The following is a 16728-nucleotide window of genomic DNA, read 5'->3' as shown; positions in this document are numbered from 1 at the left end:
ACGCTCTGAAGGCTTTACATCTAGTCGTGATTGTCCGTTTACATAGAGATAGAAATCGGAGTCGGGATTTTGTGATTCACTCTTGATATCACAGAAGTGAACCCTGATGAAGTGTCTTGAGCTGCTTTTGACCTTAAATGACCAAGTGACGTTCATCAACATTCCCTCTACCACCCCCTCGTTCGAGCTATGGTTCATCGTTTTAGCTGTCTGATAGACGAAATCAGGAGCAGTGAATTGCGTCACTGTTCCTGACTCATAGTTAGGCTTTTGTGTTGAGTTAATGTTCCTCGCAGAATCTTTTTCGTAGAGGAAGTCATCGTCTAATGACCAAGTTCTTCCCAAGGTGTCGTTTTCTGGTGTGATCTTCTTGCCTCCTACGTTTAATCTGTAAACCGTATGCAGATTCTTGTCGGAGTCTGACGGAATTTCTAGGTCATCTGGAGCAGAGAACACTTCGATGGCGTTGACGAAAGCCATGGATGAATGATCGGGCACAAATCGAATTTCGAATTCCGGCGAGTCAATCATCAGGAGAAACTCCTCAACTCGTGGGGTCTCATTGAAATTCTGAAGCGAGAAACTTTTCAAGTGAGAAGTAGCTGAGATTGTGAAACGAGCAGCTAAAAGCTGTGTCCGAGAAGAGACAGCAGAGAAATGGAGACGCACGAAGTGCAGACCAACGGAATCGAGTTGGAACTTGTAAGAAGAAGGGCTTGTGAATATCCTAACCATTTCGTAGATTCCTGATCCTGATTGGTTGATGGCTTCAGTTCCTTTCTTGGTGAATGAAACGGAGTTACCACCAGAGATCATATCTCCGACAAAAGTCCGGTTACCGTAAGTGACATTAGAATCCGACCCACAGTTGACGTACAACTTCTCGGGACGAGAATATGTAGAAGTAGTAGAAAGAGTGCAACGAGGAAGAAGAACAATAACCACCATCGTCATGAGAGAAACAGAGTTTCGAAGACAGAGTTTCTCCATAGCTTTGACGGAAAATCTAGAGAGAGAGAGAAAGAAAGAGAGTCGATAGTGAAAATCAAGTATTTGAGGTCAATGGATGAAGAAACATGTGGTCGATGTTCAGAGGATTGAGGAAGAAGATGAGATTGAAGGAGAAAAAGTAAAATTATTGGTGGGACAATAAGGAAGAAGACTGAAGTTGACTTTTCAAGTCTTCGTCTTTTGTCCAGAACTTAGTAATCGGTCAGTCAATGTTTCTACTTTCTGTTATCTATTTATTTGTTTGGTTTCTTTTGGCAATTGGCATGATACAATTTTCTTTATTCAAGTTTGTTTTATATGATTTGTTCACTGACTTTGTGATGCTGTAATCTGATCAATATTATCGAATTATATTTTTTATCAAAATATTTCTCAATCGTTAATTTATAAATTTTGGATGATGTTTTAACAGTAGATATTTTATACTGTCAAGTTTGAGCCGTTTGTTTTCGTTTCTCTTCTGGTTTTGGTGTCTATCAAGTCCTTCCATTTAACACAGTTTTGTTTATAGGATATACATCTCCCAAGAATAAAAAATAACAAAAAGTTGTGTACTTAAAATAAAAAAAGTAAAACAGTGGAGTATAGAGTAGTGTAGATTATACTATCAATTGCATCATTTACCTTTTGTTTTTTTAAAAAAAAAAAAGAATTAAGCAGTTATTGACCCAGTGTTCTTGTATTTTATTGATAAATTTCTTGTTTGTTTTCACCAAGTTTTTAAAATATAATCCATTGGTTTATAAGATGTCTTTTGATGAATACTCTTATTGGTTAAACCGAAGATTTTGTCATCGTGACCCTTAAGTATGTGTGTAGGGAAATCGGTCATCTAAATACCAAACTTATATGATTTTGCCAAAAAAAAATACAAACTTTGTAATAAGCCAAAAAACACCCGAACTTATATTGACCTAGCCAAATTAGATACTGACCTAGCCTAGTAATTTAGACCAAAATTACTAGGCAAAGACGAGCAGGCCATGGAACACATTTTGCTCGAATCTGGGATTACGAAGCAGAGATTCATAAGACTAATAAAGGAACCATTATGGATATTCAGACTATTCCAGGGCCAACACCCGGAAGCAAGCAAAGGTTTGATCGTATTTATGTCTGTTTTGAAGCACAACGAGTCACTTGGAAAACACATTGCAGACCTATCATAGGACTAGATGGTGCATTCCTTAAATGGGATGTTAAAGGCCTATTGATAGCTGCAGTTGGAAGGGATGGAGATAATAGAATTGTTCCTATAGCGTGGGCAGTAGTGGAGATCGAAAACGACATCAACTGGGGATGGTTCGTTAATCACCTTAAACAAGATTTAGGACTTGGTGATGGCAGATACATCACAATCATATCAGATAAACATAGGGTAATTTCTTCGTTCAATGTTTTTGGTTAAAAATGATGGGTTATTTTTGTTACATTTATAAACAAGATTTAGGACTTAAGTATGTGTGTATGTATACTCTCTTATTCAGATTTGAGTCATTTGACTATTGAAGAGTTTCAGTAGTTGGAAAGTGGAATGATTTGTGAGATGATTTTTTTTCTCTCATTCTGATGGCAAAGCTTGGGTTTTAAGCCTGTATATCTATAGCTTTAACTGGTCGGTGATCTTGATCGCAGCTAACTAATATATCTATCTGCTAAGTGAAATATCTGTCAATAAGCTAAGTAAGTTATCATTTTACTCAGCTAATTAATATTACCAAAAGAGAATAAGGATCAATGTTCTGAGATGTGTGTTGAATCTTAGTTCTTCATTTGGCAGAAGAATAATTGATTTAGTCGGAGCAAGAACATTATTACCTCTCTCAAATCATGTTTATCTAATAAATAAGAATAAGTTTGAGCTTTGTAAACAATCTTTCATTGTTCAATTACAGAGAAACACAAACATTGGCTAAAAACAGAGTATATGATAAACACACCAAACTAAACCAAAAACAATCACTGATATTTAGACTTTGATAAAATGAGTTGCCTTCTCCCCCAAGCTTCTTCTCTACCTATGGTCTGGTTGCTTCATTCTGTTTTTCAAAGATTCTTCATCTTGGGTTTAAGAACGCTATACAAACAAAAACAGCGTTAATTTTCACATACAATATACATTAACCCAGAAAATTTCATTATACTATACAATAGTCTTTAATCTATGAAATTCAGAAGATTACCTCTCTTAATGAGCTGTGGTGCTTCTGCTTCTGTGTTTGTTTCGGCCAAAAGGACTCGTGAACCACCTCGGTTTGTAGAAGGCCAATATGTATCCAATCGTCAATCCTAATACAATGCCAGGTCCAAATCCTATTGCAGCTGCAATCCAACTAAACACCTCTTCGTCTTCTTCCTCTGCCTCCTCCGGTGTTTCATTCTCTTGCGATGATGTCTTGTGTATATCTTTGCAAACTTCGTCAAGAGAAGGGCCAAAAAGTCCAGGGTTGTCTTCGAAGGAAGAGCAAGACTGCGTTCGGAACTGAGTGCCTCCAGGTACAAGACCGACAAGCTGGTTATGGGAAAAGTTCATGGAAGAAAGGTACGAGAGATTCCCTAGCTCTTGTGGGATCGCTCCTGAAAGCTTGTTTTGAGAAACGTCTAGTGACTCGAGAGCTGTCAGGTTACCCATAGATGATGGAATGTGGCCAGTGAAAGCATTGTTTGACAAGTTGAGCACATGAAGCTCTCTCAATAGGCCGATGGACCTTGGAATTTCTCCTTCAAATCTATTTCCGGAGAAGTCGAGTGCTGTGAAGATTTTCAGGATACGTACCAGCTCTAATGCTACACCTTTATTCATCAAAACCATTGAATCTTCGTAATAGGTACCTTCTCCCATGTAGTTTACATCCGACCGATCTTTTTCTGTCCCAAGTGATGACAATTTACTCCAGTTCACAAAGTAATCCGATGGCAAAACTCCGTTGAAGTAATTATGCGAGATGTCCATGATTTTTAACTGAAGGAAGGAGGCTCGATGTATCCGTCCATGGAATGCATTGGAGCGTAAGACAAGAATTTGTAGCTTTGGTAGAGAACTCAACCAAAACGGAAAGGTGTCGTTGAATCTGTTTCTTTCCACATTAAGAACTTCAAGGGCAGAGAAATGGATCAAAGATCTTGGAAGCTTTCCCACCAGTTGGTTATGACCAACGTCAAGGGACCTTAGACTTTCAAATACATTCTCCGGAAGGCCTCCGATAAGATGATTCTGACGGAGGTTTAGAACCGAAAGATTACTCTTGAGATTCTCCATACAAAGAGGGATTGAACCATTGAAGTTGTTTTCAGATAAATCGAGAACGCTTAGAGAGCCCAACGCGCATATGAAGGAGGGAATCTTTCCTGTGAAATTGTTTCTGGAGCCAGACAAGTACTCCACGGCAGAGGATAGTCCATGTTTCGTTGGTCTTTCGAAACTGACGAAAGTGTTGTTGGAAAGATTCACGTACGTCAGATTTGGTAGAGTCCATAACCAGCCAGGCACTTGACCTTTGATTTTGTTGTTGGCAATGTCTAGACTCCTCATTGACTGCTGGGTTCTTATGATCTCTGGAAATTCGGTAATACCGCAGCCTGACAAGTTTAATTCTCGTATCATTTGCGAAGGAGGATCTGAAACTGAGCTCTTGTTTTCGGCTGAAACATGGTTGCCTGAGAGATCCAATGTTTCCAGCAACTGAGAACATGATAAGATGGCATTCAAGTCAATCGTAGTGGTGGTGTTCAAATGGGATAAGTCAAGAATTCGGAGTGACTTGAGATGCGAGAAGATACTCAAGTCAATTGGGCCTAATTGGGTGTTCCAATTGGAAAGGTCAAGGTAATAGAGGTTGACTAATTTGGAAATGGATCTCGGGATTGGCCCTCTCAAGTTGTTACCGCCAAGCATTAACACGACTAGCTTTGTTGGTGAAGATATATTCCCAAACTCGAGAGTGCCGTTGAGTTGGTTATCTGACAAATAAATTATTCTCAAAGAAGGAATGGTGAAGAGAGAAGAAGGAATGGTTCCAACGAAATCGTTGTCACTTGCGTAAAAATTCACCAAGTTGGAGAGTGAGCTAATGTTTGAGGGAAGCGTTCCTGTGAGTTGATTGGAATCGAGTGATAAATCCGACAACTCTGTCAAATTTAGTAGCCAAATTGGAAAATTACCACTAAGCTTATTGAAACTAACATCTAACCTCGTCAAATTTTTCAAACTGGCAAAAGAATCTGGGATTTCACCAGAGAGTCTGTTAAGATAGAGGGAAAGATTTCCAATTGAAGATGGAATCTGACCCGAAAACTGATTAAGAGAAAGGTCGAGAGAGGTAAGAAGTGATAGATTTCCAATTGAAGATGGAATCTGACCCGAAAACTGATTGAAAGAAAGATCAAGAGAGGTAAGAAGTGAAAGATTTCCAATTGAAGATGGAATCTGACCCGAAAACCCGTTTTCAGAAAGGTCGAGAGAAGTAAGAAGAGAAAGATTTCCAATTGAAGATGGAATCTGACCCGAAAACCCATTGGAAGAAAGGTCGAGAGAAGTAAGAAGAGAAAGATTTCCAATTGAAAACGGGATTTGACCATGTAACTCATTCCGTGAAAGGTTTAGAGTGGTGAGAAAACGAAAGTTACGAAGCCTAAACAGACTGGTATTGGAACGAAACTTGCCGTAGAGAGAGCTGCATCTGAGGTCTAGCTCGATCACTTCCCCGGATTTGGCATCGCACTTGATACCATCCCAATAACAACAATCAGTATTATTTGCCCATGACTCCGTCTTCGGGTACGGGTTTACCCAGCGACCATTAACATAACACCGAAAAGAAGGCTTCCGAATCTCAAACTCATTCTTGAACTCGAGAAGTGCATCCCTTTGCTCCGGACGACACAAGTGTCTAGTAGGAGACGCAAACACGTCATGAAAATAAAAAACGAACAAGAGGAGAAAAGAAAGAGAAATATGAATGATACTCATTGAGTTTCAAGAGCCTTTCGTTTTTTCTTTAAGCTAATTTTTAACTTTCTTGAAAATCAATAGCGAAAAAGAAGCGAGCAAATGGAAATTGTGATGGTTAAATTGGTTTCATGCCATCTCTTTATATACATATAGTCAGTGCTCCATTTCCACTCAGCTTCGCTTGGCTCACCATTTAGTCCTTCGTACGAAGTGTTATTCACGTTGAAAGAAGAGAGTGAAAAGTCTTTTGTGTTGAATAGTTTCCACACATTTTGGTTTAACTTATACTACAAGAAATTTCAATAAGTCGATGGATGAAGAAACCTGTGGTCGATGTGAAGAGGATTCTGAGGAAGTTGATAAGATTGAAGAGAAAACTGAGATTTTTAATGGGACAAGAAGGAAAAACACCAGGGTTGATTTTTCAAGTCTTCGTCTTTTGTCCCTAGAAACACATCACTCTCTAATTTTTTACAAAATATCATAAAAACCAAAATTCTTAAAAATCCAACATGATATAATAATTATAATTCCTAGAGCACTTCAAGATTATAAAAAAAAAAAGAATTGTAAAAGTACAAATGTAATACTCAATATACAAACACGAAGATAAGTTGACTCTGGGAAAAATGATATGTAGTGGATTGCAAAACTTACAAGAAATATTATATCACATTGTAATGAAAGGGAAATATAAGTAGCTGTGCAACAATACAAATATAGAGGGTTGCAAAAATCAATAGATCATACTGTGAAGAAACGGAAATATCAGTATAAGCAATATAGTTTACTTTTAGTTAATTTCAAAATATACAAGAAATTTTAAGGGATAATTAGCAAAATACACTATTTAAGTTTCTGAATTAGTAAAATACACCATTTTTTTTTCTTTTAAAAACTACACTTTTGATTTATGTTTAAAGTCGTTTTGACCAAAATTTAACTAACACTATCTATTTAAATAAAAAGAAAAACTCGAAATAATAATTATTATGATTGAATTTTTATTTGAGATAAAGATATCTCATTAATCACATTAATTAATTGGATAAATCTTTAAAAAAATTTCAACTTTATCTCGATAAAAATTTTTTTTTTTTCAATTTGTTATATAAACAAGTCGTTGACGTCTTTCTTTTTCTAAGAAAAAAAAAACAGAGAAGGGAGCAGAAGAACAACACAGCAATACGGTATCTCGATTTGTGATGCTTTCCTATATTTATTTTGTTTTTTAGTTGCAATGAATGATTTGGTTATTAAAAATTACCACATATTTGAATTCTTTTCTTCTTTTTCATAGGTTTTGTTAGAGATGGAGTACAAGTTTCAGAAAGAAATTGATGGAAAAAGAAAGACAGAATTAGATCACACATATCCGAACAAAAAAACAATGAAGAAAAGTGATATCAAAAGTCTACCCAAAGTTCTCACAAAACCAGAGAAACTTTGACTGGAGCGGTGAGTTAATTGATTACTATAAAGGTGTTTTACCAAGGTGTGAAAGTACAAATAAGAGACTTGGCGTTGATGTCGATGATGTCTACCTTGTGCTAAACATTAAAAGTGTTCATTGGATTGCTTTGGCTATCTCAATTCCTCACCAGCATATTGAAGTGTACGACAGTATCATTTCGCTAACTAGCGATGATGAGATAACAGAGTTGGTGAGGCCATATGCACATATGCTTCCATATCTTCTCAAATCATTGGCTTCACCAGCTGACCAATACGGATTAAGTACTGATGAGTACACAGTATCAAGATGTAGAAGAATTCCACAGAACACTCAAACGGGTGATTGTGGAGTATATGCTATGAAGTATATCGAGTGTCTTGCCTTAGACATAGATATGAATGTTGGACTGTCAGATGAAAACATCAGTGATATCCGGCAAAAGTTTGCAACGGATATGTTCGGAGAAGCCAACCATTTTCAGAATCTTTAGATGTATTTTTTGGGTTTTGAGTTTTAAGAACGTATTCTTCTTTTCTTAGTTTTCTTTTATTTGGAAGTTCTTTTCTTATAATTGATTCATTGATTCTTATTGTTTGGTTTTTCGTTGGATTGCTTCTCACTTGGTTTTCCTATTTAGTTATATTTTTTTTTTAGAAATCTAATAGATGAATCACATTGTGATCTTTACATTACTCTTTTCTTTAGATACTTTTTTGCTTTACTCATAAATCTCATAAAAGAAAATCTTGCAGACTTCACAAGACTTTATAAAAGAAAATCTTTGTTTCTAAAACGCTAATGAAACTCTTCCCCGAAGGTCAATAATTAAACTTCTCGTCCCTTGGCATTAATCTCAAGCTCTTTGATTCTCACTTCAAATTTGCTCAAACCTTTGCTAGACTCAGCTTCTCTGTTCCTTCTATGTACCTTATCGAAAACAAGAAGAGAACCAGCAGCATCACAAGCAGAGCGAAGAGACTGGAGCAAATCTCGTTTGCTAATCTTGCAAAATCAAACTTTATCCATTTTCTCTGTTTTCTTGAGCTATCATAGCACTATACGAACCTGTTTTTCTTTTCTTTTTCTGCAGACTAAGTATAGTCTGTATCTTGTGATGGACTTCATAAACGGAGGGCATTTAATTCTTCAAGCTCTCTCACCAAGGGCTTTTCAGGTTTAGTTTAATTCCTTTTTGCAACTATTATAGGACTGACTAGTTCTATGTTTTGTTTTTCATAGAGAGGACTTGGCTCGTGTGTAGACTGCAGAAATTGTCTTTGCAGTTTCACATCTCCATGAGAATGGAATAATGCACAGAGTGTTATTACTTTTGATTATCAGAAAAAAGTCTAATAAACACTGTATTGAAAATAGAATCTGAAAACATTGCGTTTTACTCTTCACTCTTCAAAACGGAAATCAAACACAAGAGAAGAATCTAGATTCAAAGAAGGGAAGATGATCTACGTTCATAAAGCGTCTCCTATCTCCTTCCCTTTATATGGAGATATGTGGAGAGAGGATCATTTGTTGAACAGCCACAATCGCTTCTACATTCATTCAATCTCTATATGATGAGAACAATATGCAACATACAAAATCAGATATTGCACTCGGATGACTCAAATCTAAGCCAAGATCAGAAGCAATAAACTTTGGATTACAAACGTTTTCACGTTCAATAAACAATTTCTGATACATTATAAGCAGAAAGTCTTTTTAGCAATCCAGTTTCTTTAAGCACAAGAAAGCAAAAGAAGAACACCAAAAATAGAGATTCATACATCCTGAATGATGGTAATTTTGTCCCTTGAGAATAGTCCATGACCTGAAAACAGAAAACCCCATCACATCATATGAACGCACAACCGGCGAGGCTATAAAAACTTGAAATTAAGTGTAACTGGGACGCACACACAGACGGAAGCAACAATGGTTTCACCTGTAAAGCTGTTCCATCAAGACCACAAGAGCTATCTGATGATTCAGAACCATGGAGGAAAGTCTAATGGTCACATTAGCTCGCTTCCTCACTTATCTTCCATGTCCATAAGGTCCACCTATACAAAACGATATCCTTGAAGCTCCCTGAAAACAGATATGGGTGATGTAAGAACAAAGAGAAGGTATAAGCTTACACTATTTCCTGCATCGCCTAGTAAATCAGCCATCTGCTCTGAGTTAATGTCACGGCCTCTCTCGTCAAGCACCACAACCTAAGTCACACAACTAGACTCATGCAACATTAATCAATGCAGACTATCGTTTTCAGAATGAAAAAAAAGCAACGATCAAATTACCAAGTTGAGTCTGTCTCATTGAGGCAACATACTTTGAGCGATCAAATGCATTTCGAGGATTGGAGCGAACCAATGAATCTTCAAAAAAGCAATAAGGTTTAAACTTGATTTTGTTCAAGATCTTCAATTTTCTCATTGATTTCAAGAACGGTAATGCACTTACTAGTATTACTGATTTGGAAAAGACCAAGAAAAAAAGGACGCATTAGCAAACTGGTGATATAAGAGAAATTGAAAGAGAGAGTCTGCATACAAATAATATAAAACCAGAATATGTAAAATCCCAATTCAAGGAAGAGTGAAAAAAGTTTACGAAATGAAAAACAGAGTTTCAAACCAAATAAAAAATAAAAATCAAATTCCAAAGTCACATCTCGCACGATTGTGTCCTGAACGATGACATCTTGAACAACATTGTTTGCGTGCTTTTTTCCTCATTGCTTGTTCTCCAACACTTTGATATCTTCTTTTTACGGGTCTTTCTGGTTTCCTTCGGACATCTGGAGGTAAGCATATCTGACCAACAATATCAGCAGGTATTTCGCTCAATTCTGAAATATCACCTACAGGTCTTATGCTCTCTGAATATGCAGCACACAAGTATGACTTTGAGTAGTACGGATGTACATATAACCCAGGGTCTATGCCTCGACTTTTTGCAGCTTTAGCAGCATGCTTACAGGGGATCTTATCAATACTAAACACTTGACATGTACAAGTCATCCGTTGTAGATCAACCAAAAAATTTTGGGAGCCATCGGTTACCTGAAACTCATATTGATTTATGGGCTGCGCATCGAAAGTATCAGACAAATCACACCGTTTATTGAGCTTGTTTTCAACTTTAGGTGTGAGAGAAGAAGTAAGTTTCGCAGCACTTTCTCGACGATAAAAAAACCACCGTGTTAGTGTATTCTTTATTACCTCAATCAATGAGACAATGGGTAGCTCACGAGGCTTTTTGAACACAACATTTATAGACTCGGCCATCTCAGCAAACTTCAAACCATATCAGCAAACTTCAAATCATCCCTAATCGTGAATAATTTACCTCTTTTTTTAGTATTCACGATGAATTTCCATGATTCTTTTTTCACTTGCCATTCACCAAAAACTCCAGCGATATGCACCATTTTTCTGTATAAATAAAAAACAAAACAAACCATTTTGAGAATAAAAAGAGAAGAAGTATAATACTACGACAAATATAAATCAAGAACGAAAGAAAAAAAATCTACCAATTTGTGAATAGTGATTTTGACGGCGTGAGTGCAAATGAGTGTGATCTGTGTTTTACAGAATCTGAAGTCTCGTTGAATTGAGTTAAAACGTTTTTTTAATTAAAATATTGTTTGGTAATTAAAGTTAAATAAAATAGAAACTAACTAGATATTCTTTGTGCAGAATATCTAAATATATATACATATATATATGTTTAAAATATATTACAATCTAAATAAAAAATTACTTCAATTTCAAATTATGGTTAATTTTGTTATTTTACTTATCAATAAGTGTAGATTTCAAAAAAAAAAAAATTGGTGTATTTTTCAAATTAAAAACTCATGATAAGGTATTTTTTTCAAATTTTCTCAAATTTTAAAGCTATGAACTTTTTTTTTATTTGAGTGTCTCTATAGTTGTTTTTTTTTTCAACTGTATCAGGGCAACAACATCAATGTATTCGAAGGCAAAATGATAATATTTAGTGAGGATCTTCCGCAAAGACTTAGCTAGGTGGTGATCAGAACCTTGAAGATACATTCAACAGTTTGCATGAAAGCGTTCTTAGAAGGATTTTGAATTATTTCCCAACTCAAAACAAGTTGATGTAATATTTCCGAACATAAATCAAACCAAGAAGAGTTACAATTCAAGCAAAAGCATCGAGAATCTTATGGACAATGGGACGAGTTTTACACATGGCTTGTAACGGTGTAGCTGGACGCATCATAGGTGCCTCTCTAGTGTCAATATATTCTTCTCCAATTCTCTCCCATTTGAAACATTGAACCATCGATCCGAGAGCCAAGCTCACTAACCGATGAGTTAATCCAACCCCGGGACATGATCGTCGTCCAATCCCAAACGACAACACCTTTTGATTTTCCTTTTCATTTTCGAACCTCTCTGGCTTGAACATTTCTGGATCTTCCCATATATACGGGTCTCTATGCATGGCCCATACGTTCACCAATAACATCGACCCACAAAGAACGTCGTATCCAGCTAAAATGCAATCATCTGACGTCATATGTGGAACAAGTGTAGGAGCTACAGGGTGAAGACGTAAGGTCTCCAACACAATCCCTTGGAGATAAGGAAGATTTTTAATATCTTGTTCATCTATTAACCGGTCAAAACCGATTTTGGTATCGATTTCGGTTCTTGCTTTCGTTAATACCTCTGGATGATTCAACAAATTCAACATAGCCCATTCTAATGTTCCTATTAGTGTTTCAGTTCCGGCAAGTATCATAACCTGTAAAAATTAAATTAACAGATGTTTAGTTTATGTTGTTATATATTAAATAGATTATTCAAGATTAATAAATGTAGAAAATAAATACTTACAACTATAATCCCCTTTAGAGTGATATCTGTGTAATAATTAGGTTGGATTTCTTGGAGAGAAAGCAAGTGATCCATCATTAGTGTCGCCCTTTTCTTTATCCGCACGTTTTTTCAATCCACAGGGCTCTGCTAGAACTCATTCGACCCTACCCGGCTAAGTTCTTGAACCCGTTTCTCAAAACTTGTGATCCAACGCAAGATTGGGATATAATCGGTAGCATTCCCGGCGCCGGCGTAGGATACCACCTCGTCAATAAGCTGTCTCACTTGCTCTGTTCCATCACCATAAAATCTTTTCCCAGCCATCATTCTGAGAATGTTATTGATAGTCAAATCCATAAACAATGATCTCATCTCCACCTTCGCAAACCCCTAATTTATAATCAAATAAACAAATTATCAATTCTCAAACTTGTGTTGCACGGACTCAGGTTATGACCTAGTGGCCACACTAAGACACACTACTAGGTTACAAACTCTGATAATGTTTATAGAGTACAATCTTCAAGTTATGTACAAGCTCACATACATGCTGGGAGTTTTTGGAGAGACGAAGTAGCAAGTGTCGGATCTCGTCCTTACGGACAGATAAAAAGCCATTGAGCTTGTGCGAGGAGAAGATCTCGAGGGTACTGAGACGCCGCAAGTTTCGCCAGTGGTCACCATAAGGCGCACTGGTCACAGTGGTGAAGTTGTACTCAATGTATTTCCCGACTATGGACTCTGGCCGGTTGGCCAAAACGATGTCGTTTTCTGTGAAGCATTCTTCGGCGATGGAGTAGGAGGAGACGACAACGGCGAGACGGTTTCCGAGGCGGAGGGAGAAAATTGGGGCACTGTCGAGAGATTGAGAGAAGGATAGGAATGTGCGGTGGAGAGGCTGCTTCAGGAGGTGAAGGTGTCCAATCAACGGTAGTGGCCTTGCCGGACTTGGTGGTAGGTTAAACTTGCTGTGCCGTTTACCAAACAAAGGTTTTAGAGAAATGAAAAAGAAGATGGCAAGGGATAAAATTAGAAAGTAAGTTTCCATTTTAGATTAAGAACTTCTTCTTGTTGTAAATGTGTTGAATCGAACATGGAAGTTATTAGTTTATGTAGCTTAGTTTATAATGAAAACTCTCATGCAATTATCACACCTGTCACTAAAGATATCTTTTTTTTTTAATAAACTAAAAATATGTTCGTAACGTCTCATTCATTAATGACTAATAAATATGTGTAGGTCACCCTTAATAATAATTTATGATTTGTTTATTTTTAATCACTATGGTTTAAACCAAAAACGTAAACGCTAGCAATATATATTGTCTATAATATTAGAAAGAAACAAATTTCTACTCAAAACCCTATTAATTAAAAGCAAAATAAATAGACTATCAATATTAATGGAGACTTATTACACATGTTTATTAGTCAGTAATTGCATGAGACGTTACGAAGTTATGAACATATCTCTAGTGACAGGTGGAATAATTGCATGAGAGATTCTATTATAAAACAAGCTCCCTTTTCTTAACCCTTCCTCAACAAAAAAAAAACTAATAAATTGGAAAAATTTCTTCACCCTTTCTCAAAGTAAAAAAAAACTACTCCTCATTCATAATTTTAGAAATTTAGAAGTGAGTTTATTTGATAATGGAGTAGCCTTTAACTTCTAAATTTTGGTTTTTGAAAAAAAAAATAGTTTTTGAATTTTAATAAAATCGAAAATCTAAAGGTAAATCAAAGACTAGTCTTTGTCTTTCATTTTAATTACATCTCAAAATGGATATAACATAAATGGATATACATATTTTTTTAAAAAGGGAGTGACATCTCAAAAAGAAGCATTGAAAATCTTATGAACAATAGGACGAGCTCTACACATGGCTAGCAACGGCGTCGTTGGACGCATTGTGGTTGCTTCACTTAGGTCAACATATTCTTCTCCAAGTCTCTCCCATTCAAAACATTGAATCATCGATCCGAGAGCCAAACTCACGACCCGTTGAGCTAGACCAGACCCGGGACAAGCTCGTCGTCCCATTCCAAACGGCATCAACTTTTGTTCTTCTCCTTTCTTCTCGAACCGCTCTAACTTGAACTTTTCTGGCTCTTACCATATGTTTGGGTCTCGGTGAATGGCCGGCCCATACGTTCACGATTAATGTCGTGCCAAGAGGGAAGTCGTAGCCTCCAACTATACAATCATCTGTAGCCCTATGAGGAGCAAGTAAAGGAGCTGCCGGGTAAAGTCGAAAAATCTCTGATATGATGCATTGGAGGTAAGGAAGACTTTTCGCATCCTGTTCATCTATTAACCTGTCCAAACCAATGTTTGTATCGATTTCAATCCTCGCTTTCTTTAGTACTTCTGGATGGTTCAACAGATTTAGCATCGCCCATTCTAACGTTCTTGTTTATGTTACATTTCCAGCAAATATCATAACCTATCCAAATAGAAGTCAAGAATTAGTCATTATAAAAAGCTTAGTTAGCCTTGTTAGTTGTTAGTGATGTATTAAATGTATTCCTCAATACTTACAACTATGAGTCCTTTGACGATGACATCCGTATAATAATTTGGTTGAGTTTCTTGGAGAGAAAGCAAGTGATCGATCATAGTGTTACCCTTTTCTTTTTGTGCACGTTTCTCATCAACTAGAAAGTCATCGATCATAGTGTTGACTCACTTTACATCTGTTTTGAAATGTTTTTTTTTGTCGACTTAAAAAAATGTTTATATTTAAACCGGCAATAACCGGATTTTATTATCAAAAGTTAAAACCAGTCGGTATTTAAATCAGAAGGATTCAAGAGATTATTTGTTTTCTTGCTTCAGAGATCTTCAATTGGGAGAAAACTCGACTCTTCGATCAATGAATCTGTACCTCCGTAGCTGCTCTTCCCTTCATTATTGCTATTGCTATTTTGTATTTTCTTTTATAAAGTGAATACAAGCTTAGCTAGTAACGCATGCATATGAATTTACTACGTAATGATGTTATTTGATTTGCCATCTGATGTTACCAATTGATATGTTATTTGTAATAGATGTTACTTAATATTATTCATTTCTTCTTGGATATATAACATAACTAAATCTACATAAATGTTCGAGTGTCCATATGATTTTATCATATTGTTAAATTTTGTCATCTCGAAAATATGTATAACTATTTTAAAAAAAAAGATTCACCCACCTTTGCTAGGATTTTAGATTAGTATAAACAATTTCGATGATTTTTCTTAGTGGAATATTCAAGCATGCCTTGAAACATTGGTAATTATTATTTAATAAAAAAACAATGGTAATTATATTGGTGTGTTAACTTCTGATTAGCTTCCAAAAGCTTAGTTTATATAATTTAAAATAAATATTAAGAATGTTTAAGCATCATATCGTAAATGGTTTTAAATAGATTAAAAGAATTTTGGCGTGTATAAACCGATTACTCTGTTAGTTCCAAAAACTAAATAGAGCTTAACGGATTTCAAATCTAAAAGTGAGACAAATACAAACGAGACTGATCCGAATGAATTGAGACCTGTTTTTTTTTTTATATAAATCTAATCATAACCATATTTTTTATATAAATCTAATCATAACCATAACACAATTGAAAATAACATATATTTATTTATTTACAAGAGCATAGAAACACATGATTAAATTTGAATTTATTGACCAACGTTTATTGGATTACCAATTACAGTTTATAGATTGTCATTAACAAATTACAATGATCTCAGTGTCACACTATACAAAAAGATTCATAAATCATTAGTAATGACTGTTGACTTTAACCATACTAGAATTGGTATATATATCGTGTTTTTTTTGTCAACAATTATACAAGATTTGAATTGAGTTAAGGACAAGGCGCAGAGTGCTAATAAACGTGGTAACTTTTGAATCTATTCAACAACATTTTATTGGGTTACCAATTTTTACTATATATAGATTTTTCTTACCAAAATCTCACTTAATAACTTCATTTTAAGCAAAAATCTATCGTTAAGCAACCATTGTTATATATACCACCACAATTACAAGTTACACACAATCTCATACACAACTCAAGTCTAATAAGTAACACCTCTAAACAAAGCAGAAATGAGAAATAGTGAGGGTCAAGAAACACATGTTCTATTGGTAGCACTACCATTTCAAGATCATCTTAATCCAATGCTCAAATTCGCCAAACATCTCTCAAGACCGAACCTCCGATTCACTCTCGCCACCACCGAGAAAACCCGTGACCTCCTCTCCACCGCAGCCACCACCGCAGACAAAGAACATCACCATAGCCTAGTGGACCTTGCTTTCTTCTCCGACGGTCTGCCTAAAGACCACACAGGAGGTGCGGATTCTCTCATACCATCGTTGAGAAAAGTAGGAGCCAAGAACTTGTCTAAAATCGTCGAATCAAAGAGATTCTCTTGCATCGTCACTG

The 16728-nt window shown here is 36.0% G+C and overlaps 5 protein-coding genes and 1 pseudogene across 5 annotated transcripts in view; 1 reads left to right on the top strand and 5 right to left on the bottom strand.

Annotated features, from left to right (window-relative positions):
• Window positions 1-948, bottom strand: part of LOC18021970 (probable receptor-like protein kinase At2g23200) — a 1852-nt gene extending 904 nt beyond the window's left edge. Inside the window, exon 1 of the mRNA XM_006404735.2 lies at window positions 3-948. Within this exon, the coding sequence (XP_006404798.2) occupies window positions 3-948 (946 nt within the window). The remainder of the gene's footprint in view (window positions 1-2) is intronic.
• Window positions 949-2835: 1887 nt separating this feature from the next.
• Window positions 2836-6037, bottom strand: LOC18021969 (receptor-like protein 12). The gene is made up of 2 exons (XM_006404734.2): window positions 3195-6037; window positions 2836-3088 (listed from the first exon to the last, which is right to left on the bottom strand). Exon 1 carries the CDS (start codon window positions 5978-5980, stop codon window positions 3200-3202), a length of 2781 nt encoding a protein of 926 aa, XP_006404797.1. The 5' UTR covers window positions 5981-6037; the 3' UTR covers window positions 2836-3088; window positions 3195-3199.
• Window positions 6038-9137: 3100 nt separating this feature from the next.
• On the bottom strand, window positions 9138-10441 carry LOC18021968 (ribosomal RNA large subunit methyltransferase H). Its single transcript, XM_024158499.1, is given in 4 exon segments — window positions 9138-9246; window positions 9361-9506; window positions 9557-9634; window positions 10193-10441. Coding segments are annotated over 4 exon segments (582 nt in total).
• Window positions 10442-11591: 1150 nt separating this feature from the next.
• LOC18021967 (cytochrome P450 81D11) lies at window positions 11592-13337 on the bottom strand. The gene is given in 3 exon segments (XM_024158311.1): window positions 11592-12200; window positions 12293-12664; window positions 12822-13337. Coding segments are annotated over 3 exon segments (1482 nt in total). The 5' UTR covers window positions 13323-13337.
• A 771-nt stretch (window positions 13338-14108) lies between these two features.
• On the bottom strand, window positions 14109-14951 carry LOC18021966 (annotated as a pseudogene).
• Window positions 14952-16377: 1426 nt separating this feature from the next.
• Window positions 16378-16728, top strand: part of LOC18021964 (UDP-glycosyltransferase 84B2) — a 1665-nt gene continuing 1314 nt past the window's right edge. Inside the window, exon 1 of the mRNA XM_006404729.2 lies at window positions 16378-16726. Coding sequence (XP_006404792.2) covers window positions 16389-16726 — 338 coding nt within the window. The 5' untranslated portion in view covers window positions 16378-16388. The remainder of the gene's footprint in view (window positions 16727-16728) is intronic.

Source organism: Eutrema salsugineum, unplaced genomic scaffold (assembly GCF_000478725.1).
Source record: "Eutrema salsugineum unplaced genomic scaffold, Eutsalg1_0 scaffold_15, whole genome shotgun sequence".
NCBI lineage: Eukaryota > Viridiplantae > Streptophyta > Magnoliopsida > Brassicales > Brassicaceae > Eutrema > Eutrema salsugineum.
This window is presented reverse-complemented; position numbering and strand designations above follow the sequence as displayed.

What these genes read in the sequence shown, in the direction of transcription:
- LOC18021969 (XM_006404734.2), bottom strand. Translation starts at nt 5,980, where the DNA reads ATGAGTATCATTCATATTTCTCTTTCTTTTCTCCTCTTGTTCGTTTTT.